Source organism: Oculina patagonica, chromosome 3, assembly GCF_052425735.1.
Source record: "Oculina patagonica isolate OP01 chromosome 3, crgOcupat, whole genome shotgun sequence".
NCBI classification, from domain to species: domain Eukaryota; kingdom Metazoa; phylum Cnidaria; class Anthozoa; order Scleractinia; family Oculinidae; genus Oculina; species Oculina patagonica.
In genome coordinates, this window is record NC_135760.1 from 25,284,465 (window position 1) to 25,310,996 (window position 26,532).

A 26,532-nucleotide genomic window follows, 5' to 3' on the forward strand; every position below is an offset into this window, starting at 1 on the left:
GCGGTATTCTTGTTGTGCACCAAAGCATACTTAAACACAGTATCCTGTAAAGCTAGTAGAAACTCAAGGGTTTTTAAAATGCAAATTTCCATCCGATAATAAGTGCCTCCATATTAAAACCCTGAAAGGGACGTTGAACAACTTAGCCCAGGGTTTATTTTTCGGAATTTTATTGTACTTTCAAGATCGGCTTATAGCATCGTGCGACAACAACTCATGTGGAAACCTCAAGATAAGAGACGAAGAGGAGAGCCTATTAATTAACAGCTGGAGAAGGAATACGGAACATACCATCAAGTACGTGCTAAAGATAACGAGGCAGTATTTGCGGAAGTCGAAGGTAAAAAATTCATACGTCATAAGTTGAAATATGACACGCTAGCTTGCCTCGATTCAAACTAGGTTTGCGCGAAAAGGCTGCCGCACTTCTAACATCACCGGAAAACCGCTTCCAAACTTCAGTGTGAATGGATAAGTAGATTTTCTTTTGACTCGTTTCTTCTTTCAAAAGCCTCATGTATTGTAACAGTTTTCCCCGGGTTGATATTATTACGGTTGATGTAGGAAGGCACTGTATGCTCGTTTTATATCGGACGGCTGACCATTTACTTAGTTCATGCTGATCATTTCGATGGGTAAAACGAGCGATCGATAGTTCATGAATATAATTAGTGTGATCTTAGCAGTAGAACTTAGGGTCCTACAACGCAAATTACGGGAAGAAAGACTGTGATAATCTGGGGAGAAACCTCAAAGACCAGGCGAAAAAAATTATAATTTGGTGTAAAAATTGAGCCCAAGTTTAAAGCTTTTCAGCTGAAACCGCAGGTTTCGTAATATTGTTTACAGTGCAGGTGGCAAGCGTCATTAGTTTTGCTGCTGATGACAAGCAGGAAGAACATTCCTTGCCAAGAAATTCTTCCTGTTAAAGGAAAATATTGCGCAAACTCCCAATCGTTTTGTTTATGAGACTATTAAAACAAAATATCAACGCACGGAAGACCTGCATACGGACTGATTGCTCGCCGTTGGTTGGTACACTTAGAGCTCTCCTCGTCAATTTTAGGTGCGTTTTGTATAGTTTTATGAGGAGAATTTGGTTCTAGATTTTCTGAGTTAATGAGACGATGGGTCTTGGTGTAACGTAAAATCCCAGATATATGTCCTGAGATTCTAAACCTTCATAAGAGATCTTGAGTGAGCTTCTTTGGAGGTGGGAAGGGGGTTGTAAGCAGGGAGAACAACCCTTTTGGCTTGGTATGATAAATATATGTTATTTACCGGCCGGGGAGGTCCGTACTGATAAAAACTGTACCCGAGGTCTTGAGTACGTGCTCAAGATCGAAGGTACAGTTTTCCATGACGGACCGCGCGGATTTGATTCCATTCCATTCAATTATACGCGCGGATTTGATTCCAAATATTGAGTACGACTCGATCGACGGATTAGAAAGGGTGAAGAATGCTGTTTGCCACTTAATTCCGAATAAAATAACTTCGCTAAAAATGAACGGTACTCAAGAAATGTTTAGCATATTTGATTTACATTACAGAGAATCTAGAAAAGCAAATAAGGTGATAAATATAGCACAAAAGGTGTTTAACCTATTTCTCTGACTCAAAAATCCTATCTGACTGAAGAGCAGTTCCTCAAGCAATACACACTTGTGTTTAACAAATTTAAAATCTCTGCGTTCAGATTCCTAGCAGAATTTTATTCTGATGTAGTGCCAAACTGAATTAAAGGCGTAGTGTCTACGTACGGCTCAATATTGTGATAACTAATTTGTCCGTTTTTTATCAAAGAATCTTATTTTCTTGAATGATGGCGTATAGTGTTCTGTTTTGGTAAGAAGTGACCGATAAACAAGGCAGTTTAAGTCATATATGGAGTCTGAAAACCGGGGAAGTTTACTGCAGCCGGCGTGAAAATCATTGCGAAAATGCACAAACAACTGCAAACTACGGACGGTAAACTACAACTCGAATTTCAATGTCGAAAAAATAATTAATACTCTCCTTTTAACTTCGAGGCCTTTAATTCCACTGCTGTTTTCTCCGGTAGCATTAACAATGGTTAGTGAATAGCTGTTTTTGGATTTGGAGAGCAAAACGTTCATGTGTTCGCTAGTCCGAGTAATTTCGGTTACAACATGACGTAACTAGTCATGACAAAATAAAAGATACAAAGTTAACGGAGAGAACAAGCTAAGACAACACGTCTTTTAGAGCTAAATTCTTAGTTGCTCTGATAAAAAATGCCTGTTTATTTACTAGCTTAGCTTCGCACTCAAGCAGGGATGGAGGAGCTTTACATAAAGGCTAGTTACGGCGTATATATTTTTTGTTATAACATAAATCTTATTTCGATTCAGTCTTCATTTTCTCTTTTTTGTAGTGACCATGACTAGCACTGGTTTTGCCTTTTCTGGCGGAGGTATTCGGTCAGCGGCATTCTGCTCTGGAGTCTTGCGCAAACTGCTAGAGAGTGAAGTAGAGGTCGATTACTTGAGCTGTGTTTCAGGGGGTGGTTACACAGGCACAGCCTTCTTGGACTGGAAATACAGAGAGGAAAGACGGCAAGGGAAGGAGGGTGAAGCCCGAAGAGATTGGCACAAGGAGTTCTTTGACCACATGAGAGATAGAACAGGATATGTCTGTAGCTGGAAAAGGCCATTCCAAGGAATCTTCGACACAATAATTCTGTTCTGGCTTGTTATTGTGGTCATCTTCGTGCAGCCTTTGATCATATGGGGATCATACGCATGCCCAGTAGCCTTCATAATCGACTTCCTTTTTGGAAAGTACCTACGTGAAATAGTGGACTGCGATGCTAAGGCGGAAGAAACCATCCGAAAACTTTGCCTTGCTCGACAGGGAACTGAGGGGGTTTACACCGTCATTCTATTCACCGTTCTGCTCATCTTATTCATCACATTTTATGTCCTTGCTGGATTAACCCGGCTTTCTCCACTTCTGAGGCATTTCTTACGTCTTAGTCAATACACTTTTGGTGCGCTTCTGGCGCTCACTTTCATCCCGTTTGCCATTCAGGACTTATTTTATAACATGCCACTGTGGGCAGAGATCCTGTTCGTGCCTATTGGAGTAATAGTGTGGTTGGTTCTTCCCCTGCTACGAAGCAAAACATCTTATGTCCTGATTCTTTTCTTTTATTCTTATGTCACGCACTTGAAGGTGTACAAAGGCCAAGAAATTGGAAATGTTATCCCAATTTCTGACAGGCTTTTTAATCGGTTGCTCTTCGTCTCCGGCTTTGTCTTATGGATTGTCTCTATTGTGGCTGTAATGAATGATAAGCTTGTGCACATTTATAACAGGTAAATCAGATCAGTCAAACACAGTTTGTCAAAAAGACCATTAGATAAGAGACAGAACGCCCGTAGAACTGTGCAGTCCTATTCGTCCTTTTCGATTTATTTTTACCACACACAGTGGATTTGCCAGTTTTGTCTTTTAGGTCTTGGATTGGATATATATAACCAATCATGGTAGCCTGCGAACAAACAAGTTTGGGAATACACGCAGGGTACGTAAACGAGTCGGCCTGCGAAGAAGGCGGGCGAGGAGAAGTCTGGGGCAAAGGACTCGTTCACTCGGCTTCGCTACTCGCGCGTGTATTCCAAAACGTGTGCTTCCTCGCAGGCTACATTCATGGAAAAGGTGGTGTTTATTTTAGCCAACCACCTGCAAAAACATGTTTTTTTTACGATCAGTGTAAACAGAGCTCAAAAAGCGTCTATGTAGGAGATACCTTACATGGATCTGAAAACATCGACTTTTCTTTTTCAGATGGAGACTTCAGAGAGCGTTTTATCACCGCAAGGGACTGGGACCAACTGGTTGTTCAGGGATTGAGCTGCAAGATGTATGTCCTCTCTGGACATGTCTGTCGCTAGCTAATAAAGCGGGTGAAGACAAGACGAGACCACTGACACTAGCAGATCTAAAAAACATGAAACCTGAATACTTGGCCAACATTGTGGTTAACCGTTGGAAGAAAAGCGAGGCTTCCCAGCACAGTTATGAGCTTTTAACAATGTCGCCCACAGAAATAGAGCGTATTGATCGTGACCCAGACAAGGAACAATTCAAAGGCAGACTTGACCCAGAGGTTGTGAAGTTATCAGATGCTATGGCAACCTCGGCGGCGGCGCTTTCCACTCGCATGGGCAAATATGATCAGTCAGTAAAAGAGCTGAGTCGTCTTCATACAATTCTTGGACTCGAAATGGGCGCTACCATGATAAGCGATGTTAAATCGGTGAAAAGGGAGAGTTGTATGATGAGGGTATGTTGGCCTGCTGAACGTATGTAATACGCGCTAGACCAAGGCATTCTTTTCCTCTCGAAGGCGAGCGCGAAGCATGGGGCGAGCGGGTTGCGTGTCCGCCGTCCGCCGTATGTTATTCGGTAACCGGTGCCATGAAATGTCGTGCCAAATCGAGTTGGCGGGAATGAAAAGTCAGGTTATTTGGTTCTACAAACACCGCTTAACATTGATATAATTTTAATAGGCACCCTAGCTCTGTTTAAGAGAGTGTACGTTTCTTGGAGGATTGCATTTTTTGCTTGCAGGTGCCGAAAGGACGTGATTAGAAATTACTTACTTTAAATTCAGATTTATCGGTCCATACGTCTTTAAGCAGCAAAGAGACCTTTCTAATTACTAACTGATTACTTATGGCCATATATTACAAATTTGTTGCAGCTCTAGTCTATATTTAGTCCACATAGCCTTCAGTTGTTTCGCTCCCAAAGGTTTTCTTTTTTAATTTCTAGATTTCTGTACTTTTGTACCCAGCCTGATAATTAACAGTTATTGGACGAGGTTGAGCAAAATAATTGATCTGCGAGACACTGACAAATTTCGATATTTTGCGAGAACCGAGTTCAATAACTGTTTAATCATTCGATCACTGAATTTGTTTGGCACAAAGTACCTTCGGGAATTGCGTGGAAACCACACTATTTCTTGCTGAATTAATGCAGACGAAAGCGTAACTTCGCCTTCGATAATACGAGCTGGTCTTCATCCAATTCTCTTTCTTTCAGATATTGCCCAAAAACAATAAGAGGAAATTCCATTGCCTACTTTGTAGCTTCGCTGTTTTTGGGGCCTAGTAGACAAATCCAACCGCTATCCTTCATCTCCGGAAAACGAGCTGCCATTTATCTCGGAAGTGGGCACAACTACGCATGAGCAGAATATTATTTGTAGCAAAATCACTGTCAGACGATAGTGCGCACGAGCAGACCATTATTTGTAGGCAGTTATTTGCAGATCACGTGGTGGGTTTTGAAAAAAAAAAAAATTGCATCGAATGATAATTGATGCTATTTTGCAATTTCACAGATATTCCTTCCGTGTCTTTTGTATGTTCTGCGTGGTCTTCCATTAATCATTGTACCGGTTTTTTACCATGATGAAGAACCGTACGTTCAGACAGGAGTAATAATCTTCTTCGCTGTACATCTTGTACTGGTCTTCATCGCCCTCATTGACACAGGAGCGGAACAGCCAAGATGGTGGGAGAAAATAGCGAGGTAAGGGTTAGAATAAAAAATGAGTGTAATCCTCGAGCCTCCCCATAACGCGAGAAAAGTCGTTTCTCCTAGGGTTGCTTCAATAAGTCAAACACTGCATTTTTAATTTTACTTCCGCCTTGTCGCACTCCCAATTTCTCGTCGAACCTATTTTCGTTTCCCTTGAAGGTACTATGAGATATTGGGATTCCACTCTGCAGTTCTAAAAAGAATGCAGCCTGAGAAAACGAAATCTCTCCTACCCAAAAGCCTTACCTGTAGTGAACCTTCGGCGGAAAGTGGCTAGATTAAAATGTTGTTCTGGTGTTTCTGCTTTAGTACATGGTCGCGTAGTAGCATTCGTCATCTGCAAATGTGCGCACGTATTTCCAAAAGTGTAACCATATATGGTTGTTCCCCGTTTTAATTGAAAAATGGCGCAAGCTCATTTAAGTTATCTCGGAATCTCTCTTCTCTCGCATAGGTCCAACCACTATACAGGGCGAGGGGGAGAGAGTTTAGGGACTGGACTAAATAGCACTTAGGCGCCCTAGGAGCGAGGTTGGCTCAAGAGACAGATTCGTGCCGAAACATTCCATACTGATGACTTAATATGACAAGGGCACATCATGCACCATCTAGTCTAATTCCGATCATACGTCAGCATGTGCAATAAAATATTCTCTTGACAAGCTTTATTCTTGCAATATTATTTTTCAGGTGGTTCATCGCACACATTTCTTTCGTGTATTTTGTGAGAGAAATGTTTTCCAAGAAAAACACTGGTCCAATGCCGCCACCTATACTGCTGCTTAGTGATGGAGGCCATATTGAAAACCTTGCTATTTTACCGCTTTTAAAGAGAAGGTTGCGAAGGATTGTTGTTGTTGATGGTGGTTATAAGAATGACGACCAATACTACGGAGACAGCCTGTTGAATGCACTGATGCTTGCTCGTACCAAGCTTAACTGTTCGTTTCTAAGTGAAGACGGCCAAGACGTTACTTTCGACCTCTTGGAGAAGTTTGTGAGACCAAAGATAGGAGGAAAGCCGCGTAATTACAAGTTTGTAATTCTTTTCTTCGTTTGAGTGATTTTGCAACATCTCAAATATAATTATATAAATATAAAAACTGAAAGTAGTATACGGGGATAATGTAAGTATGAGGTTAATGGTACTGTCGCACCTCTCATAAGATAATACACGGAGATCAATTTCAAGTACCCGCTTATGGTTTGGGATAGGATGGCAAACGGAGGAATATAGAAGAGATGCCAAAATAGACGCCCAAATAGTTTATGGTTGCCACGTCCGTTAAATAAAGTTTACATGCTACAATCATGTTATCCACCTCTGGAAAGTATCCTTAACTCTTGGTAGATAGTTAACCAGGCTTCTGTTTTCAAGGGTGACAAAGGTCAGAACTGAAAACATATGAAGCCTTTCTTTTGCCTTTCTCGATTTTGCTATTTTTCAACAACTCCTCCTTTGCCACTTTTCTTTTGCGTAAGAGCAGCATAAAAGAGTACGTTACTTGCTTATTTTCGTGGTTCGGGAAAATAAAATTTTGATATCCGTGTCCGTGATTCGTTATTTTTCCGCTCGTGAACCGTGCAAGAGGCATCCCTGAACTACCGTCTTCATGACATGCCGGCTGATACGTGAATTGTATGATTTGGAAATTTATTCTCCATAACTAAAAAAACTAACTTCACGGTAGTCTCATGGAACAGCTCTGTCTTACATATCAATGCAGAGTACAGAATAATTATAGTCTTTAAATTATCCCCTTTAGAAATGTTCCCTTTGTTGCATTTTCAGATTCAAGGTTCATTACCAAAGCGATGAATTCGGTGAAGGAGGCGAAGGAGAAATTCTGCTTGTCGCACCAAGAGATCCGGAACAAGGTGTCAGTGACGGAATGGATGGAAATCGTTTGACTAATATGCATCCTTCTGGGCCGGGTTGTTCAAAGCACGATTAAGCTAATCCAGGATTAGCGTGAATTTTGATATCAGTTTTTCAACGTTCAGTGAGGGTTTTCTGTTAATATTCTCTGTCGTCCAGTTTTGAAGTCGACTAATCTCAAACTCCACAAAACATAAGCAATAAAAACACTTTTATACAAGAGAAATTGAACCCTCGATCAACTTTTAATCCTGGCTTAGTGTTAATCAGCTTTCGAACAACCCGGCCCTGATGTTTCCGACGGTGTGTTTTTCACACAAGATGACGTCAATAAGTTGACCCTATGCTGTTGCGAGTGCTGTCACCGACAAGTTTGTCAGGGGTTGTCCAAGATATGTTGTAACGTCTTTCCACAGCACAGCACTGCCAATCAGTTCTTCACATTCCGGATGTTCTCGGCGTATCACTGTGAAGGGTACCGCGCATGCGTAGATGCCAATGCTGCGGGCTTTTTGAGAAATGGTGACAGGGAAAGGCAGCAAGATGATGTTAATATTGTGTGACAGAAATTACCGGATAAAGATTAGACACGCATAAAATGATGTCGTTTGCGAACCTTGCTAAGTGTTTCATGATCATGACAAAGCAAAGAGTAACAAGGTAAAGATGGTCAAGATTCGCGAAGATTGTGACCAATTGGGAAAGACGGGTTGGAAAAATGTTGGCCAAATCTTCAGTTTACGCTATCTGTGGCGTTGCACCTTTAAATATTTTTCAAATATTCAATATATAGTTTTCTCTGAAGGCACTTTTAGTCGTCCGTATTTTTCGTATTTTGGTTTTGGTTGTTTTGGTTAATTAAGCAAAATTCAAAACTAAGGGGTTTTTTAATTTTAGATTTTAAACAAAAAAACAAATGTTTCAATTAGTACGTTGTCATTCAATTTTTGTCGAATTATTCCCTTTTAAAACACAATGCCTTTCATCTTTTTCTTTTCATATGTATGCCCCTTATAATATTAAGTAGTATTTACATGTTGGAGGCATCTGCTGGTTTAACAGGTAGAAAAAAGAGCGGGAAAACATCTGCTTCGGTTAGTAAAACCGTTCATATTTATTCCATGCTTTTGCAGGTAGAAAATCATGACAAAAAACTAATAGCCTGAATAAATAGAGAGAAAAGTTATTAACAGTAATATTTTAAATTAGAGATGTGTTTTGGAAGAGAGCAACAATATGATTGGCTGACGACTAGAACATTTCCTGTTCAGTAATTCATTCTCAGAGTTATCTCTAATCTTATTGGCAAACCTTTTCTCAACATGGGATCTCTTAGTATTGCATGTCAACTTACTGTCATGAAGGGTCCTTATTAAAAAGTGTACTTTTTCTTTGAACCATCATCTGCTTTTAACATAGTCTGATTAGCATTTATATTACTAATATGAAAACATCCTCTATCAGATTTTATCTCATTTTTAAATTTCAATTCTAACATATGTTTCGCTGCTAGAAAACCAAGAATATCAGAAATAGTAAACATTTGGCCTATGATAATTTATTGCTTACAGATGTAACCTAGAGTTCCATATTCTTAATGAGTCATTTAAAAAAAAAAAAACGATTTTTAAGTGAAATTTTGCGACGTGACATACAGTTAAATTTAACGCAAGCTGATTTGCATTTCTTTGTTTTATTTACTAAAGTATAGAGAATAATGGCAGCATTTAGCCCAAGAATGTCGATTCTCTCCGGAATTAAACTAGTATACTAGTTCCCTTTTATAAGTCGCTTTATAATACAATGTTACTAGTTCTTCAAAAAAACAAAACGAACAAAGCTGTCTCCTCACTTGATACACAGACGATCATTGTAATTTAAAACTATTTCATGGAAAAGGGATCCAAATAAAACTTATCATCGTTGTAGATTACTCGCGCGCAATGGAGGATTGTTGTTAGCTTTTTCCCATGGCCAGACTTGCCAACCAAATGCAATACCATTTGCTGTTGTTGTTGCTGGTTGAAGAGGGTTCCTGATCCCAGTGCGACAATATTTCACAAATTATTCCTCTGTAAAGTATTATTTCAGAGTTGCTACCAAGGTGAAAAAATATTTAACGTGTTGGTTAGATAAATACTTCTTCTCGTACACAATTGTACTTGGAAGAATTCCCGGTGTCAATTGTTGCGATATCTAACTTGACGAACAACAGAACAGTTGTTTGACTGTGTCTTTCACCGCTTGTCTTACTTCTGCGATCTTCCAACAATAAAGGAAAGGGTTTAAAGAAGAGTTTAGGAATACAACAGATGTTGTAAACCTCCAGCCCAGGACAAGAGGCGGCGTTAAACCGGTGAAGGTTGCTAATGCTGTTACAACACAATACGGAAGGTAACACGCCAGTAATGTAAACTGTATCCACAGTGAACTAGAAAGGGTCTTTCTGTATCGAGCAATGTTCAGTGGAACTTCCCCTTGGTTTTGTTGTGTTTGGGAAGATTGGTCTTGCACTCTTGTTTGGTGACGGCGAAGATCGGCATAGATCTTGGTGTAAGTGAAGGTAGAGGTTAATACACATGTAAGTATCAGCACACATCCGTACCACAGAAAGACAAAATAATTCCAAAAACACCACGCGGCGATAGCGAAATTTATGACCCAAAAACAAACTGTAACAGCAACAGTTCTCCTAACAGTTACAATTTGTCGAAAACGTAACCCCAACAAGAAAGCGAGAAGCCTTTCCACACTCACTGCCGTTAATGTCAACAGAGACACCCCGAAGAGAACTACACCTAACAGAAAGCTTATGCCTAAGATGGGGCCACACAGAGTCCAATTTTCGTTTGCAACAGAGACAAACAGGATGGCGACCATTGGTTGTAAAATGATGCCAACACAGAGATCTGATGTAGCTAGACAACGCAGCAGAACTTTCGATGGAGGATGGAGAGAAGTCGACGGCTTTTGAAGGGCAGTCAGAATCAAAATGTTACCAATGGAAGCAATGATGGAAAAAAGGAAGTTGAAAGCTGAAAGGAATATTACTGCAGGCTTATTGTCTGGATTTGTCGAGCAAATGAATTCTTCAAGCGTTTGGCTGTTTCTAGTGGAGTTAGACATCTTTCCTTGACAGTCTAGCTCATAAAAGCATCGTAAGGCATGGTAGAAAGTCTTTTCTTGTAACGAGTCACCAGTAACTCGCCGAAGCAGTATCTGTGTCTAGGCTGCATGATAGCCGGTTGGTGGCATTTTACATAGAGAGAACTGAAATATTGATAAGGGAATTGTTTTACCTGACAGGAAACTGATACATGAGCAGACAGCTTGGCGTCTATTATAGTTTAAACTGAATAAATTCAAACCAGCCTATCACCGTGAGCAAGCTGCAACAAGGCTGTGTTTGAAGGCTATTTTGTGTCAATTTCTAGTGGAGTTAGACATCTTTCCTTTACAAGAGGCCAGCTCTTAAAAGCACCAGCTTTATCATCACAGGAAGTTTAACGAGTTACCAGTGAGATGACGAGGCAGTATCCGGGCCAGATTTCTTAAACGTTGTATTACAGCATGATAGCTGGCTGGGTGCCATTGGAAAGGCAGCTGGACAAGCTACAAGAAGACCGTGTTTGAAGTTTACTTTGTATCAGAAGACACACAGGAAGTTGAAAAACACGGGAAGTTAAAGAACAGGGAAAGTTAAATGACACAGCAAGATGAAGCTGCAGTGAAGCCCAAGAACACAACAAAAATAATATCGTCTTAAAGACCAGGCAAAGCCATTCAATTTGGTGTAAAAATTGAGCACAAGGGGAAAGCTTCCCAGTTTTGTAACTGAATTATTAAAGGCTTTATGTGTTGGTGACCGATCGCAAACGTCGAAATATTGTTTATATATAGCAGGTGGCGGCAAACGCATTTGTTTTGCTAATTCAAGCAGGATGAACATTCCTTGCTAAGAAAATTTGCTTCCTGTTTAAACAAACAACACTCGATCGCGCGCAAGGTTCGTATCATGGGTCTTGGCAGGGGCGTAGCCAGCTTTTTAAAGAGTTGTAGGCCTGGTCGATCGCTAGGTTTTTTTTTTTTTTTTGGGGGGGGGGGGGGGGTGGAGTATAGGTCCATCGGGGAGGTTTTGAGATCAAGACCATATACTTTTTCCTTCCGACTTTTTGGTGATTCTGCGTGTATTTTGACAGCTTATAGTTCTAACATGACATGACAAGGAATATCAATTGCACCTATTTTCGCTCGTTCGTAAATAAACGCTCTTTTCCTCAACAGCACATGGGGTTTTGTGTTTGCCTGCCACCTGGCTTACCCAGAAGGTTCCACAGTTTGCACTTGCTAGATGAGTCTTGATCTCATCAGGAAAGGAGAGTTGCGAGACATAGAATGCTAAGATGCGTTAAAAATTTCTCTCCACGTATTTCATTTTGAAAGTGCGTCACCTTGATTTTTTTCTACTGTACATTTAACAAATACGAGTAAGTCGAAAAATTTGTAGGCCCGGGCCTACGGGCCTCTAGGCTAGCTACGCCCCTGCTTGGTACAACGTGAAATCCCAATTATAAGTCATCTTAAAAGTGAGCTTATTCCGGGATGGAAACGGGGGCTACCAACGAGAGACAAAGGAAACGCTTTCTTTTTTTCTTTTTTTAACTGCAACAATACTTCAGGCCCTTAGAGAGATGGGGTGCGACGAGAGCGTCCACCCACGAGCTGTGGAAGTCCCTCTATTGTGGACCGATGGCTCACAAAGTGAACTTTTGAAAACAAAGGACTGAGATAGTACTGCCTGTGTTTCAATTCGCTAACTGGTATAGATTGAAAATGAAGCCTGAATCAACTTATGCTTCACCCAATAAACCAACACAATGCAATCTTTGAATTGAGTGGTCATAAAAGATATCACCAAGCCAGACATTTTCAGAGACATTAAATCGAATGTCCTTCATTTGTAAATCGTTTTGTCATGAGAGGCAAGTTTTATGAAGTATTTTTTTTTATACTACGGTTCTACTACCCGTAGTTGCGTAGTAAAGTGGTCAGTAAAAACGTAAATATATTTTAGTGCGATCGGACCGAAGTAGCGTATTATCGTAGTAGTTTTTTGAAGTACATTTTTTATACTACGGTTCTACTACCCGTAGTTGCGTAGTAAAGTGGTCAGTAAAAACGTATATATATTTTAGTGCGATCGGACCGAAGTAGCGTATTATCGTAGTAGTTTTTTGAAGTACATTTCTTATACTACGGTTCTACTACCCGTAGTTGCGTAGTAAAGTGGTCAGTAAAAACGTAAATATATTTTAGTGCGATCGGACCGAAGTAGCGTATTATCGTAGTAGTTTTTTGAAGTACACTTCTTATACTACGGTTCTACTACCCGTAGTTGCGTAGTAAAGTGGTCAGTAAAAACGTAAATATATTTTAGTGCGATCGGACCGAAGTAGCGTAGTATCGTAGTAGTTTTTTGAAGTACATTTTTTATACTACGGTTCTACTACCCGTAGTTGCGTAGTAAAGTGGTCAGTAAAAACGTAAATATATTTTAGTGCGATCGGACCGAAGTAGCGTATTATCGTAGTAGTTTTTTGAAGTACATTTTTTATACTACGGTTCTACTACCCGTAGTTGCGTAGTAAAGTGGTCAGTAAAAACGTAAATATATTTTAGTGCGATCGGACCGAAGTAGCGTATTATCGTAGTAGTTTTATGAAGTACATTTTTTATACTACGGTTCTACTACCCGTAGTTGCGTAGTAAAGTGGTCAGTAAAAACGTAAATATATTTTAGTGCGATCGGACCGAAGTAGCGTATTATCGTAGTAGTTTTTTGAAGTACATTTTTTATACTACGGTTCTACTACCCGTAGTTGCGTAGTAAAGTGGTCAGTAAAAACGTAAATATATTTTAGTGCGATCGGACCGAAGTAGCGTATTATCGTAGTAGTTTTATGAAGTACATTTTTTATACTACGGTTCTACTACCCGTAGTTGCGTATTAAAGTGGTAAAAAACGAAAATACATTTGGTGCAATCGGACCGAAGTAGCGTAGTATCGTAGTAGTTTCATGAAGTACATTTTTTATACTACGGTTCTACTACCCGTAGTTGCGTATTAAAGTGGTAAAAAACGAAAATACATTTTTGGTGTGATTGGACCGTCTTAGCGTAGTAACGTAGTATCAAATACATTCTGACCGCAGTAGAAATTGCAGGTGACGAAATGAATTAATTTGTCATCGGCATTCTCTCACATGTCACGTGAAGTTTCTGTTCGAAAAATCTATTTAGAACTTATATGTAGGAAAAAAAAAAACTACTCAGAATAGAAATAACTAAACGAGCTGAAAAGTAACCATAATTAAAGTGCTAAGACTAGGTCGTACATGTGATTACTAAGATACTAAAGGAGATAAAAAACAAAATTTAAGATACGAGAAGAAAAAGAGAATAGAATTTGAAAAGTTACAGAAATATGCATGTTTTTATGTTGGCCATGGGTTGCCTAGTTTTATTTCAAACTGCTTTTAAAACGTACAAAACCCTGCCTTAAGGAAGCGACGTTTTCAAAGATTCCGTGGAAAGGATTCCCTCGCACTCCCCGATAAGATCGCCCCCTGGGGCGCTTATTAAGCTCTAACTCAAACCCCCCGGGGAGCATCATTTAACCACGAGTCACGGCATCTATTCCTTGCTACATCAGTATTCATTTTCGTTTATTTTTTAGTGACAATGACCAGCACTGGCTTGGCCTTTTCTGGCGGTGGTATTCGGTCAGCGGCATTCTGCTCTGGAGTCTTGCGCAGACTGCTAGAGAGTGAAGTTGAGGTGGATTACTTGAGCTGTGTATCCGGGGGTGGTTACACAGGCACAGCCTACCTGGACTGGAAATACAGAGAGGAGAGACGGCAAGGAAGCGACGGGGAAGCCCGAAGAGATTGGCACAAGGAGTTCTTTGACCACATGAGATATAGGACAGGATACATCTGCAACTGGAAGAAGCCATTCCAAGGAATCTTCGATACAATAATTCTGTCCTGCCTTGTTATCGAGGTCGCATTCGTGCAGCCTTTGATCATATGGGGATCGTACGCATGCCCAATAGCCTTCATGATCGACGTCCTCTTTGGAAAGTACTTACGTGACAAGGTGGACTGCGATGCTGAGGCGAAAGCGTCAGCGGAAGCATCCGGTAACATGACTGATGCTGCGTTGTCTAAATTCCAGGCCATCCGAAGACATTGCCTCGCTCGACAGGGAACTGACAAGATTTACACCGTCATACTTTTCGCTGCTCTGTTCCTCTTATTTATCTCATTTTATTTTCTTAATCGATTAAACCGGCTTTCTCCACTTCAGAGTTTTTTCGTCCGCCTTAGTCAGTACACGTTTGGTGCGTTTCTGCTTCTCACTTTCATCCCGTTTAGCATTCATGACTTCTTCAATAACATCCCGCTCTGGGCAAAGATCCTGCTCGTGCCTTTGTGCATAATACTGTGGTTGGTTCTTCCCCTGCTACGAAGCAAAACATCCTATGTTGTGATTATTTTGTTTTATTCTTATGTTACTCACTGGAAGGTGTACGAAGGACAAGAAATTGCAATTGGCATCGTGTTTTCTTACAAGCTATTTCATCGGTTGCTTTTCGCATCCGGCTTTGTCTTGTGGATTGTCCCTATAGTGGCTGCAATGCACGAGAGACTTGTTCACATCTATAACAGGTTAGTAAAGGTTTCGTATATTGATCAGTCGAAGACAGTTTTCCGAAAGATCATTGTATAAGAGAGAGAACGCGGGGAGAACGCCCAGATAACTGTGTAGTCCTTTGTGATATATTTTTAGCACACACGGTGGCTATTTCAGGTTTTTGTAACTAAGTTAGTTTTTTCTTCTTCTTCCTTCTTCTTTGCCTTCTTTGGGATTGTACATACAGGTAAACAATCATGGCAGGCTACAAGAAGGCCCAAGTTTGGGAATACACACGGTCTAAACGAGGCGGCAAGCGACATGGGTGGGCGATGAGAAGCCTGGGGCGGACAACTCCTTCTTGCAGCTTTGCCACTCGCGCGTTTATTCCTAAACATGAGCTTGCTCGCAGGCTACATTCATGGTAATGGCATTGTCTCTTTCAGCCACTCATCTGCAAAAATGCAAACATGTTTTCCACGAACAGTGTAAATAAATCTCTTTTTCCTCGCGAAGCGAGGCCGAAGGCCGAGCGTAGCGGGGTGTATAATTTTGTCCCTCAAAGGGCTCAGGCGGGATGAAATCTCGTGTGGAGTTTACGGTCATATATATATATATATATTTGTGAGCTTGGTGTGTGGCGGAAATGACGTCACACGGCCGCGCGCTGGTGGCCTGATGGTGTGAGGCGTCGAACTTGAAATCAGATCTTCGGGACTGAGGGCGGGGGTTCGAATCCGGCTAGGGTTTTTTTATTTATTTTTTATTTATTTATTTTTTATTATTATTTTTTTTGTGGGTTCGAATCCTGAGCCTTTCATTTTTATCGTTTTTCTTTTCGGATTAAAATAAAACTGATTTCCACATAATACTCCCTCAACGCCTATTCAGGCTATAAACCTTTCATCGCCATCAGGGGCGCGCGGGCGGAGGGTTCGAATCCTCCTGCCGTTCGTTCTTCTTTTTTTTTTTAATGCCCTCAAATAAATGTCCAAAATGCGACTATCCAATAATTTGTCGATGATTTTGAAAATAGCCTGCGCTTCCCAACGCTTTATACCTCTTTACGAACCAGAAAGAGCCGCCATCTTCAAAGCGGAGTAGACCCTGGGAACGAGGGTGTCGCGGCCATGCCCGTTACTAGGCAACAATAACAAATCACCGGTTAATAATCCACTCCTTATTTATAACACCCCCCCCCCTCCCCCTCCCCAACCCAGAGCTTCGCGAAGCCCTGCGAGTCACGTATTACTAGTTAAGTTATTATTGCGAAGATCCTAAAAGTATGTAACCTCCTCTGCAGACGCTCTTTGAGCTCGTCACGCAATCTCCCCAAAAGTTTGCGTGACGAGACAAATAGCGTCTAGGAGACACCTAACGTGGAATTCAAAACATCGACCTTTCTATTTTAAGATGGAGACTTCAGAGAGCGTTTTATCACCGCGAGGGGGTGGGATCAACAGGATGTGCAGGGATCGGGTTACAGGACACGTTTGCTCTGTGGACATGTCTATCGTCGACAAAGCAAGGGATTCGAGAGGAGGAGAAACCCTTGACACTTGCAGATCTGAAAGGCGTGAAGCCTGAATACTTGGCCAACATTGTGGTCAATCGCTGGAAGAAAAGCAAATCGTCCCAGCACAGCTATGAGCTTCTGACAATGTCTCCTTCAGGAATTGAGCGTATAGATCGCCACCCAAACAACAAACAGTTAAAGGCAAACTGGAGCCGGAGGATGTGAAGTTATCAGATGCTATGGCCACCTCGGCGGCGGCACTTTCTACTCATATGGGCAAATATGATTACTCGGTTAAAGGGCTGACTCGTCTCCATACAATTCTTGGACTCGAAATGGGTGCCACCACGATAAGCGACATTAAATCAGTGAGAAGGGAAAGTTGCACATTGAGGGTATGTTAGCCTGCTTAACGTATGTAATACGCACTAGTTTAGGCGTTGTCTTCTTCCCACGGGCGAGCGGGTTGCGTGTCCATCGAATGTTATTCGGTAACGCCATGAAATTTCGTGCCAAATGGGGTTAGCGAAAATGGAAAGACAGGTCGACATTTGGTCCTACACAGAGCTTTTAACATTAATAAAGTTTTAACAAGCCAAGCTCTTTCAAAGAGAGAGTACAACTTTTCCTGGAATTACTTTACTTGCAGGATTGTATTTTTGCTGTTAGATGCCAAAAGGACGTGCCTAGAACATGGACATAGTTACTTGGAATTTAGATTTATCGGTCCATATTTATTAAAGATGCAAAAGGGACCTTATTTATTGTCATACATTAAGAAATATTTTCAGCTCTAGACAGCATTTAGTCCACAAAACCCTCATATGCTTTGCTTCCAGCTCTAAGCTGTTTTCGTTTTAATTTCTAGAGTAATTGGTACCCAGCCTGATACTTCAAAGTTGTTCCATGATTAACCATTCTATTTCTTTTAATTGCTAATTCACAGATATTCCTTCCATGTGTTGTGGATGTTCTGCGTTGTATGCCATTAATAGTTGTCCCGGCCCTTTACCATGGTTCAGAACCATCCGTTAAAATAGGAGTAATAATCTTCTTTGTAGTACATCTTCTACTGGTCTTCATTGCTCTCATTGACACAGGAGCGGAACAACCAAGATGGTGGGAGAAAGTAGCCAGGTAAGGGTAAAATAAAAACAATTACTGTAATCACGATTTCTCGCGCCCTCGAGTTTTCGAACCTACTGATAATTTGAAAAAAGAAGTTTTCCTTGGATTTGCTTCAATAAGTCAAACACTGCAATTCTTCCTCCGATTTCTCGAATCAATTTTCGTTTTTCTTGGAGGTTTGAGAAACAGGGACTTCACTCTGAAGCACTAAAAAGAATGCAGATTGAGAAGCAACATCTCTTGTACCTGTCACGCCCTCAGTCCCTCCCCTGCTCGAGAGCAACTTCGTTCCCAGGGTACCTTAGTCTAATCCCTGAACTCTTCTGCCCCGCCCTATGTAGGGGTTAATCCCGCCTGCGTTCAACCTCTATAGGGCGGGGGAAGGAGAGTTCAGGGACTGGACTACGGGTTGGCTGAACGGACAGATTTGCACCGAAAAATTCCACACTGATGACGAAAAACGACCCGAGCACTAAACTATCGAGTTTAATCCTAATCATGAGTCAACATGCGTTACTGTTGCTGTATTTTTATTTCAGATGGTTCATAGTGCATATTTCTTTCGTCTATTTTGTGAGAGAAATGTTTTCCAAGGAAAACACTGGCCCAATGCCGCCACCTATACTGCTTCTTAGCGATGGAGGCCATATTGAAAACCTTGCTATTTTACCGCTGATAAAGAGAAGGCTTCGAAGGATTGTTGTTGTTGATGGTGGTTATAAGCATGACGACCAATATTACGGAGACAGCCTTTTGAATGCACTGATGCTTGCTCGTACCAAGCTTAACTGTTCGTTTCTAAGTGAAGACGGCCAAGACGTTATTTTCAACCTCTTGGAGACGTTTGTGAGACCAAAGACAGGAGGAAAGCCGCATTATTATAAGTTTGTAGTTCTTTTCTTCGCTTGGGTGATTTTACAGTCTATACAACATCTCAAGTATAATTATTTAAATTAAAAAAATAAAAGTAGTATTAGGGGGAAAGGTAGGTACAAGGATTCTGAAACAATCGCACCTCTTTTCAGATGATACACTTTTATGAGACTAATTTCATGTTCCCGCTTAGGGTTTGGGGATAGGGTGACACGGGATGGAATATAGAAGAAATGCCAAAATGGACCCCAAGAAATTAAAGGTTGCCACGCCTGTTTAAGAGAAGTATCCTGGTAGCTAAATGGAGTTTACAGGCTACCATCACGAGAAAATATCAACTTACAGTACAGTTAGGGAGATTATCCACTATACCAAGACTGACTAAGGTCTCTTGACACAATTCTGTTTTCAATGCAATGAGCCAGTGGAAAATTGTGGAGATGCAAATTACATTTCGTTTTGCACTATATGACCCCATTCGTTGAAAAAATATAATATTTCCGGGTGAGGCTCAACAAGATTTAATACTGAACAGTACAGGCAGCAGCAATCAGTGGGATGTAGAAAGCTGGAAAAGAAAACAAGTAACATACACGTTTCCTTTGCTTGCCAACCAGCTTAAATGTTCTCCGAAATAACTACAGAGTACAAACTATAATAATCTTAAAATTAAACCCTTGTAAATGCTCCCTTTGTTGCGTTTTCAGATTCAAGGTTCGTTACCAAAGCGATGAATTCGTTGAAGAAGGCGAAGGAGAAATTCTACTTATCGTACCAAGAGATCCGCAACATGGCGTCAGTGAGGAAATGGATGGAAATCGTTCGACCAATTTGCATCCTTTCGACGCACCCGACGGTGCGTTTTTCACACAAGATGAAGTCAATAAATTGACCCTCTGCTGCTGCGAGTGCTGTCACCGACAAGCTTGTCAGGGCTTGTCCAAGATATGTTGTAACGTCTTTCCACGGCACAGCACTGCCAATCAGTTCTTCACATCCCGGATGTTCTCGGCGTATCACTGTGAAGGGTACCGCGCGTGCGTAGATGCTAATGCTGTTGGATTTTTGAGAAATGGTGACAGAGAAAGGGAGCAAAACTATTATGTTAATATTAATGTGTGACAAAAATAACCGTAGAAAGAGTGTACGCGCATCATGTGATGTCGCCTGTGAACCTTGCCAAGTGTTTCATAACAGTGCAAAAAGAAAGAAGGAGGTCAAGATTCGGGAAGATTGCGAAAAACGAGTTGAAAAAATTGGACCAACTTTCCAATACACCCTATTCGTGACGGAGCACCTTAAAATATTTCTAAAATATTTATCTAGTCAGTTTTCTGAAAGTACTTTAAAGATACTGTGTCACGCCTGAGTTACGTTTATTTTATTACGTTTTGCTTAATACCCGCTGTGAAATTTTATATTTGTAAAGAAATTACTTCTTTGGATCTAAATGACAAAACCATAGCTTTATTACAACCAAATGTTTCTCCCGGGCGTTATAATTTAAAGTTACAAGCAAACGACAATAACTTTGAAAACTGTTCAGCCCAACAATATTTCAAAAACCCATATCGCATCCGTATCAATTTTCTTCAGTTTTGAACATTCGTACCTTCTTTTGTATTTGCTGTGTTATTGAAACGTTCCTTCACTATTTTAAGGGTTATTTTTATATTTTTTTCTAAATTTAATGGCCATCAGTCCCATGCCTTAATTTTTTTTAAAAAATCCATGACACAGTCCCTTTAAGTTGTTCTGTTTTTTTTTTCGTATTTTAGTGTTGGTTATTTCGGTTAAACGTAAGGTAAACCTAAAGGAATTAAGATTCTTGAACAAAAGTTATCAACGTCAAATTAATGTTCTTCAACTTTGTTTTAATAATAATAATTTTGACATGTGTGCCGCTCAGAGGTAATATTTACATGAGGCGTCACCTGGTTCGTAAAACATATGTCTCGTTCATTTAAACCGTTCACATTTATCCTTCGCTTTTACAGTTAAAACATCATCACTATCAACTTGTAGCCTGAACAAACATAGAGAAAATTATTAACCGAAATGTTTTGAGCTAAATTTATAAATGTGTTTTGGAAGAGAGCGTCAATGTGACCCAATGTGATTGGCTGGCGACTAGAACACTTCCAATTCGGTTTTTCCTTTTCAGAATTCAATTCAGAGAAGGACTTTATATCTCGTATCCTACTGGAACACCCTTTCTCAAACTGGGATCTCTTAGTATTGCATGTCAATTTGCTGTCAATATCACTGGAAAAGTTGAAAATTTACATGCACATGTAAATTACAATTTACAAAATGTAAATCTTATTTACATTCTTTGTAAATTAAAATTTACATGTTGGAGTTTTGTAAAACAAAATTTACATGAAATTTACAGTCTTCAACGGATCATGTAAATGTATTGTAAAAAGTGATTTACATGGTCCTTTATTACAACGCTAATTGTAAGAACATGTAAAAAACATGTCAAATGTATTAACCACTTTTACAGTTTCTTTCTTTGTAAAAAACATGTAAATGTCTTTACTAAATCATGTAAAGAACATGGAAAATTGACAAAGGGGCGCCGTTCGGAAACATGTAAAAACCATGGAAATTGACAAAGGGGGCGTGGTTGGAAACATGTAAAAACCATGGAAATTGACAAAGGGGGCCTGTTTGGAAACATGTAAAAACCATGGAAATTAACAAAGGGGGCCTGTTTGGAAACATGTAAAAAACATGGAAATTGACAAAGGGGGCCTGTTTGGAAACATGTAAATGCCCTGGAAATCGACAAAGGGGGCCTGTTTGGAAACATGTAAAAAACATGGAAATTGACAAAGGGGGCCTGTTTGGAAACATGTAAATACCCTGGAAATCGACAAAGGGGGCCTGTTTGGAAACATGTAAAAAACATGGAAATTGACAAAGGGGGCCTGTTTGGAAACATGTAAATACCCTGGAAATCGGCAAAGGGGGCCTGTTTGGAAACATGTAAATACCCTGGAAATTGACAAAGGGGGCTGTTTGAAAACATGTGAACATGAGCTTTTAATTCATGTTGTAACCCACCAAATAACTTTCGCGTGCATTCATTAGTTAGACAGAACGCATCACGTGGTACGAAATCAAACGACGAAGAAGAAATCGGAGGGATTTAAGAAAGTATAAAATAAATATTTCCCCTTCCGGCTTGCTGGAGGATAATACTCCTTGCCTGAAAGATTATCCTCAAAATTTCACAGTTGCCTTTGAAGCTTAGTCAACTGTTCATTTTTTCAGCCAAGGGCATTATCCTCCAATATGCAACCGCCTGAATGGGTTTTTTTTATTTACTAATTATCTAGATGAACGAAGCGCAAGACGAAATTAAGCGACTGATATCAGTTTTAACATAACTCATTACAAAAGCTCTTAGTTACAAATCTTTTACTAATGTCAAAAGTAAACAGATTATAAATAAAAACCTTTTGATGCAGAAAACGAAGGCGACTATGACTTCGTCTAACAATATTTTAAACAATCTGGAGCAGTGGGGAAAACGCTAGCGTCCAACAGTTTGGCTTATATATTTTTCGAGACATGCGTTTTGGTTTTCTTTATATGTAATTGTTGTTGTTGTCTACGCGTGGCACTATTTTCTCGAGCAGACTGTAATCGAATATTTCTCTCCTCCTCCGATTCTAATTGTAAGCGCACAAGGATTCAGTGCATTGACACCTTCGGGCAACGCCGCGAAATTAATAAAAGAACTATTGTTTCCTTTAAACAAGCAGGCAAGGTTTGTACACAACTATTTCAATGCACGGTTTGTTGTCCATTTTTTTGGCCTCTTTATTCGGCTTTCAACCCATGCCTTTTTTTTCGGGCAATAAGGTCTCCGCCCCCCCAGGTCCGAAGGTGCCCGTACGCCTATGTGCGGGGGGATGCAACGCGTGTGAAGTCAAGAAATGCTGATAATTGAAGTCTGCCTAATCGGGTGTAAACAAATACGTGTACGTAAAAGCTACCATATATAGCTCAGGAACATGTACGACTGAAATCAGGCCCAGGGGTGGTCCATCAGGTGGTCCATGGACTGGTTCCTTATGGGTAACCCGTGGAGCTGGTATATGAGGTGGTCCATTGTCCAGGTCCACAAAGGTATCGTTCATGGACCAGGTCTATAGGGTGGTCTATTGACCGAGTCCACGGTCCATGAGGTGTCCGTGGACCGGGTCCACAGGGGTGGTCCATGAAGCTGGGTACTTGTTAGGTATACTTCCTTTCCATATGGTCGTTGGCAATCGGTTGGGAACGTGAGGTATAATTCAAAAGCTGGACCCACTTTGAGCAAGTTAACATTATCATTTGATGCATACACTATTTGATGCTAAAAACTACACTGATGGTCAGCGTTCAATATGATTATATGAAAATTAAACAACACAGTTAAATTATTAGTGAGCTATTTCACGACTGTACTGAAGACCGGACCTCTTCCATAAACTTGTTGAACATTTTAAGATTTGCCCATAACTGAACCAGTTCATAAATATTAACACACAGTTATTGATCACGTTTAAAATTAATTATTGAAATACGGATTATATGCAATAGACGACACATACATTTGTTTTCAGCGAGACGTACGTTGATCACCTTTCGCTCGATCCCACGTTTTAACTTAGTAGTATGTCGGGCGAGTATGTGTTCCTACTCTAAATTCTGATTGGTCAGTTCCTGAACTTCATAGTTAAAGGCGTGCCATCATCACGATTAAAAAATTACAAAAAATTTTAAAACGCTTACAGAAAAAAGTGAAAAGACCTGTTATTGTACAAGTTGATCAGTAAAAAATGCAGCTATAGAACTGTCCGTTTTGATAACTGTATACAATTAGGTTTTCGCCAAAGCAGATTGACGTTTTAATTAAATGTCTCCCTTAAAATGTCAGTGTTGTTTGTTTTTGTTTTTTGCAAAAATAATCAGCTATAACATAATCCTATTAACCGGAAAGTTATATTTAAGTCGTACGCGGTTTAAATCCGGTCGTTATAATATGACCGGGGGACAAAGTGTCTAGTCCAAAGACATTCAAAAGAGAAATATCACAAATACTAATGGGTCCTAATGGGAAATTCACAGTTAAAAACATCAGAACTACTTATTGTAAATTGTTCTTGAGTAGGTTGAGCAATACAATGTTTATATGGCTTGGCTCTACGTCAACTCACCGCATACAGAGAATTAGGAGCAATTATACCTGATTATGCGGATTAACCCAAGCACGTTTATTATAGGTTTTTTGCTTTTGGTGGGCTTCCCTGCTTCCTAAACTTGCCCTGCCTTTTGACCTTCCATGTTCTTTAACGCCCTGCGTTTTTCAACTTCCTTTGCGCCTTCTGGCACAACGTAACCTTTAAAGTCGTCCTTCTTGCAGCTGCCCAGCTGTCAGGCCCATGCATGAGTATCGCTTTTAAATAAAACAATTCCCTTATCATTCATTTCCTTTGTTTATAAAAGGCACCCAGCCGGCTTTCATACATTAACGCAACCTTTAAAAAAAACCTGGCCCCGGATGCCGCCTCGTCATCTCACTGGTAACTCGTTAAATAAAAAGTCTTCCTGTCATGTAAAATTGATGCATTTACGAGCTAACCTCTTGTCAAGGAAAGATGTCTAACTTCACTAGAAATGAAAAAACCCTTGAAGAATCTGTATGTTCTACAAATCCAGACGATAAGCCTGCAGTGATATTTCTTTCAGCATTCAACTTCCTTTTTTCTATCGTTGCTTCCATTGGCAATATTTTGATTCTGATTGCCCTTCAAAAGCCGTCGACTTCTCTCCATCCTCCATCGAAAGTTCTGCTACGTTGTCTAGCTACATCGGATCTCTGTGTTGGCATCATTTTACAACCACTGGTTGCCATCGTGTTTGTTTCTGTTGCAAACGAAAATTGGACTCTGTGTGGCCCCATCTTGGGCATAAGCTATCTGCTAGGTGTAGTTCTTTTCGGGGTCTCTCTGTTGACATTAACGGCCGTGAGTGTCGAAAGGCTTCTCGCTTTGTTGTTGGGGTTACGTTTTCGACAGGTTGTAACTGTTAGGAGAACTGTTGCTGTTACAGTTTGTTTTTGGGTCATAAATTTCGCTATCGCTGCCTGGTGTGTTTGGAATTATCTTGTCTTTCTGTGGTACGGATGTGTGCTGATACTTATATGTGTATTGACCGCTACCTTCACTTACACCAAGATTTATGCCGATCTTCGCCATCACCAAACAGGAGTGCAAGATCAACCTTTACAAGCACAACAAAACCAAGGGGAAACTCCACTGAACATTGCTCGATACAGAAAGACCCTTTCTAGTTCGCTGTGGATACAGTTTACATTACTGGCGTGTTATCTTCCGTATTGTGTTGTAACAGCATTAGCAACCTTCACCGGTTTAACGCCGCCTCTTGTCCTGGGCTGGAGGTTTACAACATCTGTTGTCTTCCTCAACTCGTCATTAAACCCTTTCCTTTACTGTTGGAAGATCGCAGAAGTAAGACAAGCGGTGAAAGACACAGTCAAACAACTGCTCTGTTGTTCGTCAAGTTAGATATCGCAACAATTGACACCGGGACATCTTCCAAGTACCATTGTGTTCGAGACGAAGTATTTACATTATAAACACGTTAAATATTTTTCCACTTGGGTGGAAACTCTGAAATAATACTATGCAGAGGAATAATTTGTGAAATACTGTCGCGTTGGGATAAGGAACAACAACAGCGAATGGAATTGCATATGGTTGGGAAATCTGGCCATGGGAAAAAGCTAACAACAATCCTCCATTGCGCTCGAGTAATCTACATCGGCGATAAGTTTGGATCCCTTTTCCACGAAATATTTTTAAATTACACTGTGTAAGTAAGAAAAAAGAGATTTGTTCGTTCTGCGTGCTTTTGAAGAACTGATAACATTGTATTATAAAGCGACTTAAGAAAGGGAACAAGTATACTAGTTAAATTCCGGAGAGAATGGACACTCTTGGGTAAAATGCCGGCATTACCCTTTTTACTCTAGAAAATAAAATAAAGAAATGCAAATCAGCAAGCATTTAATTTAACTGTATGTCACGTCGCAAAATTTTACTTAAAAAATCGTTTATTTTCTTAAGTGTCTCATTCTCGGTACCAGTGACTGGAACCGAAACAATGGAACTCTAGGCTACATCTGTAAGCAATCTCATTTGGCAAATGATTGCTATTTCCTATATTCTTGGTTTTGTAGCAGCGAAACACATCTTAGAATTGAAGTTTAAAAATGAGATAAAGACAGCTAGAGGATGTTTTCGTATTTGTAACATAAATGCTAATCTGGCTTTGTTAAAAGCAGATGATGGTTTAAGAGAGAAGTGAACTTTTTAATTAGTACCCTTGACATGCAATTACTAAGAGATCCCATGTTTAGAAAAGGTTTACCAATGGGATAAAAGATAACTCTGAGGGCAATAAATGAACAGAAAATGTTCTAGTCGCCAGCCAATCATATTGTCGCTCTCTTCCAAAACACATCTGTAACTTAAAATATTGCTGTTAATAAGTTTCTTTCTGTTTATTCAGGCTATTAGTTAATAGTCATGATTTTCTATAGGTAAAAGCATGTAATAGATATGAACGGTTTTACTAAACGAAGCAGATGTTCTCATGCTCTTTGTTCTACCTGTTAAACCAGCCGACGCCTCCAACATGTAAATACTACCTAATAATATTATCAGCGGCATACACGTCAAACGAAAAAATAAAAGACATTATTTTTCAAAAGGAAATAATTCGATGTTGACAAAAATTGAATGAAAAGGTACTAGTTGAAGCATTTGTCATGTTTCTGTTA

At 40.2% G+C, this 26,532-nt stretch overlaps 4 protein-coding genes across 4 annotated transcripts; 3 read left to right on the forward strand and 1 right to left on the reverse strand.

Annotated features, from left to right (window-relative positions):
• Positions 1-1,026: 1,026 nt before the first annotated feature.
• Positions 1,027-7,878, forward strand: LOC144647576 (uncharacterized). The gene is made up of 6 exons (XM_078507364.1): positions 1,027-1,066; positions 2,399-3,341; positions 3,814-4,312; positions 5,378-5,568; positions 6,268-6,612; positions 7,370-7,878. Exons 2-6 carry the CDS (start codon positions 2,404-2,406, stop codon positions 7,530-7,532), a joined length of 2,136 nt encoding a protein of 711 aa, XP_078363490.1. The 5' UTR covers positions 1,027-1,066; positions 2,399-2,403; the 3' UTR covers positions 7,533-7,878.
• A 1,774-nt stretch (positions 7,879-9,652) lies between these two features.
• On the reverse strand, positions 9,653-10,582 carry LOC144647577 (adenosine receptor A3-like). Its single transcript, XM_078507365.1, has one exon. It carries the CDS (start codon positions 10,580-10,582, stop codon positions 9,653-9,655), a length of 930 nt encoding a protein of 309 aa, XP_078363491.1.
• Positions 10,583-18,377: 7,795 nt separating this feature from the next.
• LOC144647578 (uncharacterized) lies at positions 18,378-19,790 on the forward strand. The gene is made up of 2 exons (XM_078507366.1): positions 18,378-18,679; positions 19,376-19,790. Exons 1-2 carry the CDS (start codon positions 18,378-18,380, stop codon positions 19,788-19,790), a joined length of 717 nt encoding a protein of 238 aa, XP_078363492.1.
• A 4,535-nt stretch (positions 19,791-24,325) lies between these two features.
• Positions 24,326-25,255, forward strand: LOC144647579 (adenosine receptor A3-like). The gene has a single exon (XM_078507367.1). It carries the CDS (start codon positions 24,326-24,328, stop codon positions 25,253-25,255), a length of 930 nt encoding a protein of 309 aa, XP_078363493.1.
• Positions 25,256-26,532: the final 1,277 nt, after the last annotated feature.

Bases quoted from the DNA above. Each gene is read 5' to 3' on its own strand.
- LOC144647576 (XM_078507364.1), top strand. From the start codon at position 2,404: ATGACTAGCACTGGTTTTGCCTTTTCTGGCGGAGGTATTCGGTCAGCG. The intron at 5,569-6,267 runs GTAAGGGTTAGA...ATTATTTTTCAG, and splicing joins TGGTGGGAGAAAATAGCGAG to GTGGTTCATCGCACACATTT. The intron at 6,613-7,369 runs GTTTGTAATTCT...TTGCATTTTCAG, and splicing joins GGAAAGCCGCGTAATTACAA to ATTCAAGGTTCATTACCAAA.
- LOC144647577 (XM_078507365.1), bottom strand. From the start codon at position 10,582: ATGTCTAACTCCACTAGAAACAGCCAAACGCTTGAAGAATTCATTTGC.
- LOC144647578 (XM_078507366.1), top strand. From the start codon at position 18,378: ATGTTTTCCAAGGAAAACACTGGCCCAATGCCGCCACCTATACTGCTT. The intron at 18,680-19,375 runs GTTTGTAGTTCT...TTGCGTTTTCAG, and splicing joins GGAAAGCCGCATTATTATAA to ATTCAAGGTTCGTTACCAAA.
- LOC144647579 (XM_078507367.1), top strand. From the start codon at position 24,326: ATGTCTAACTTCACTAGAAATGAAAAAACCCTTGAAGAATCTGTATGT.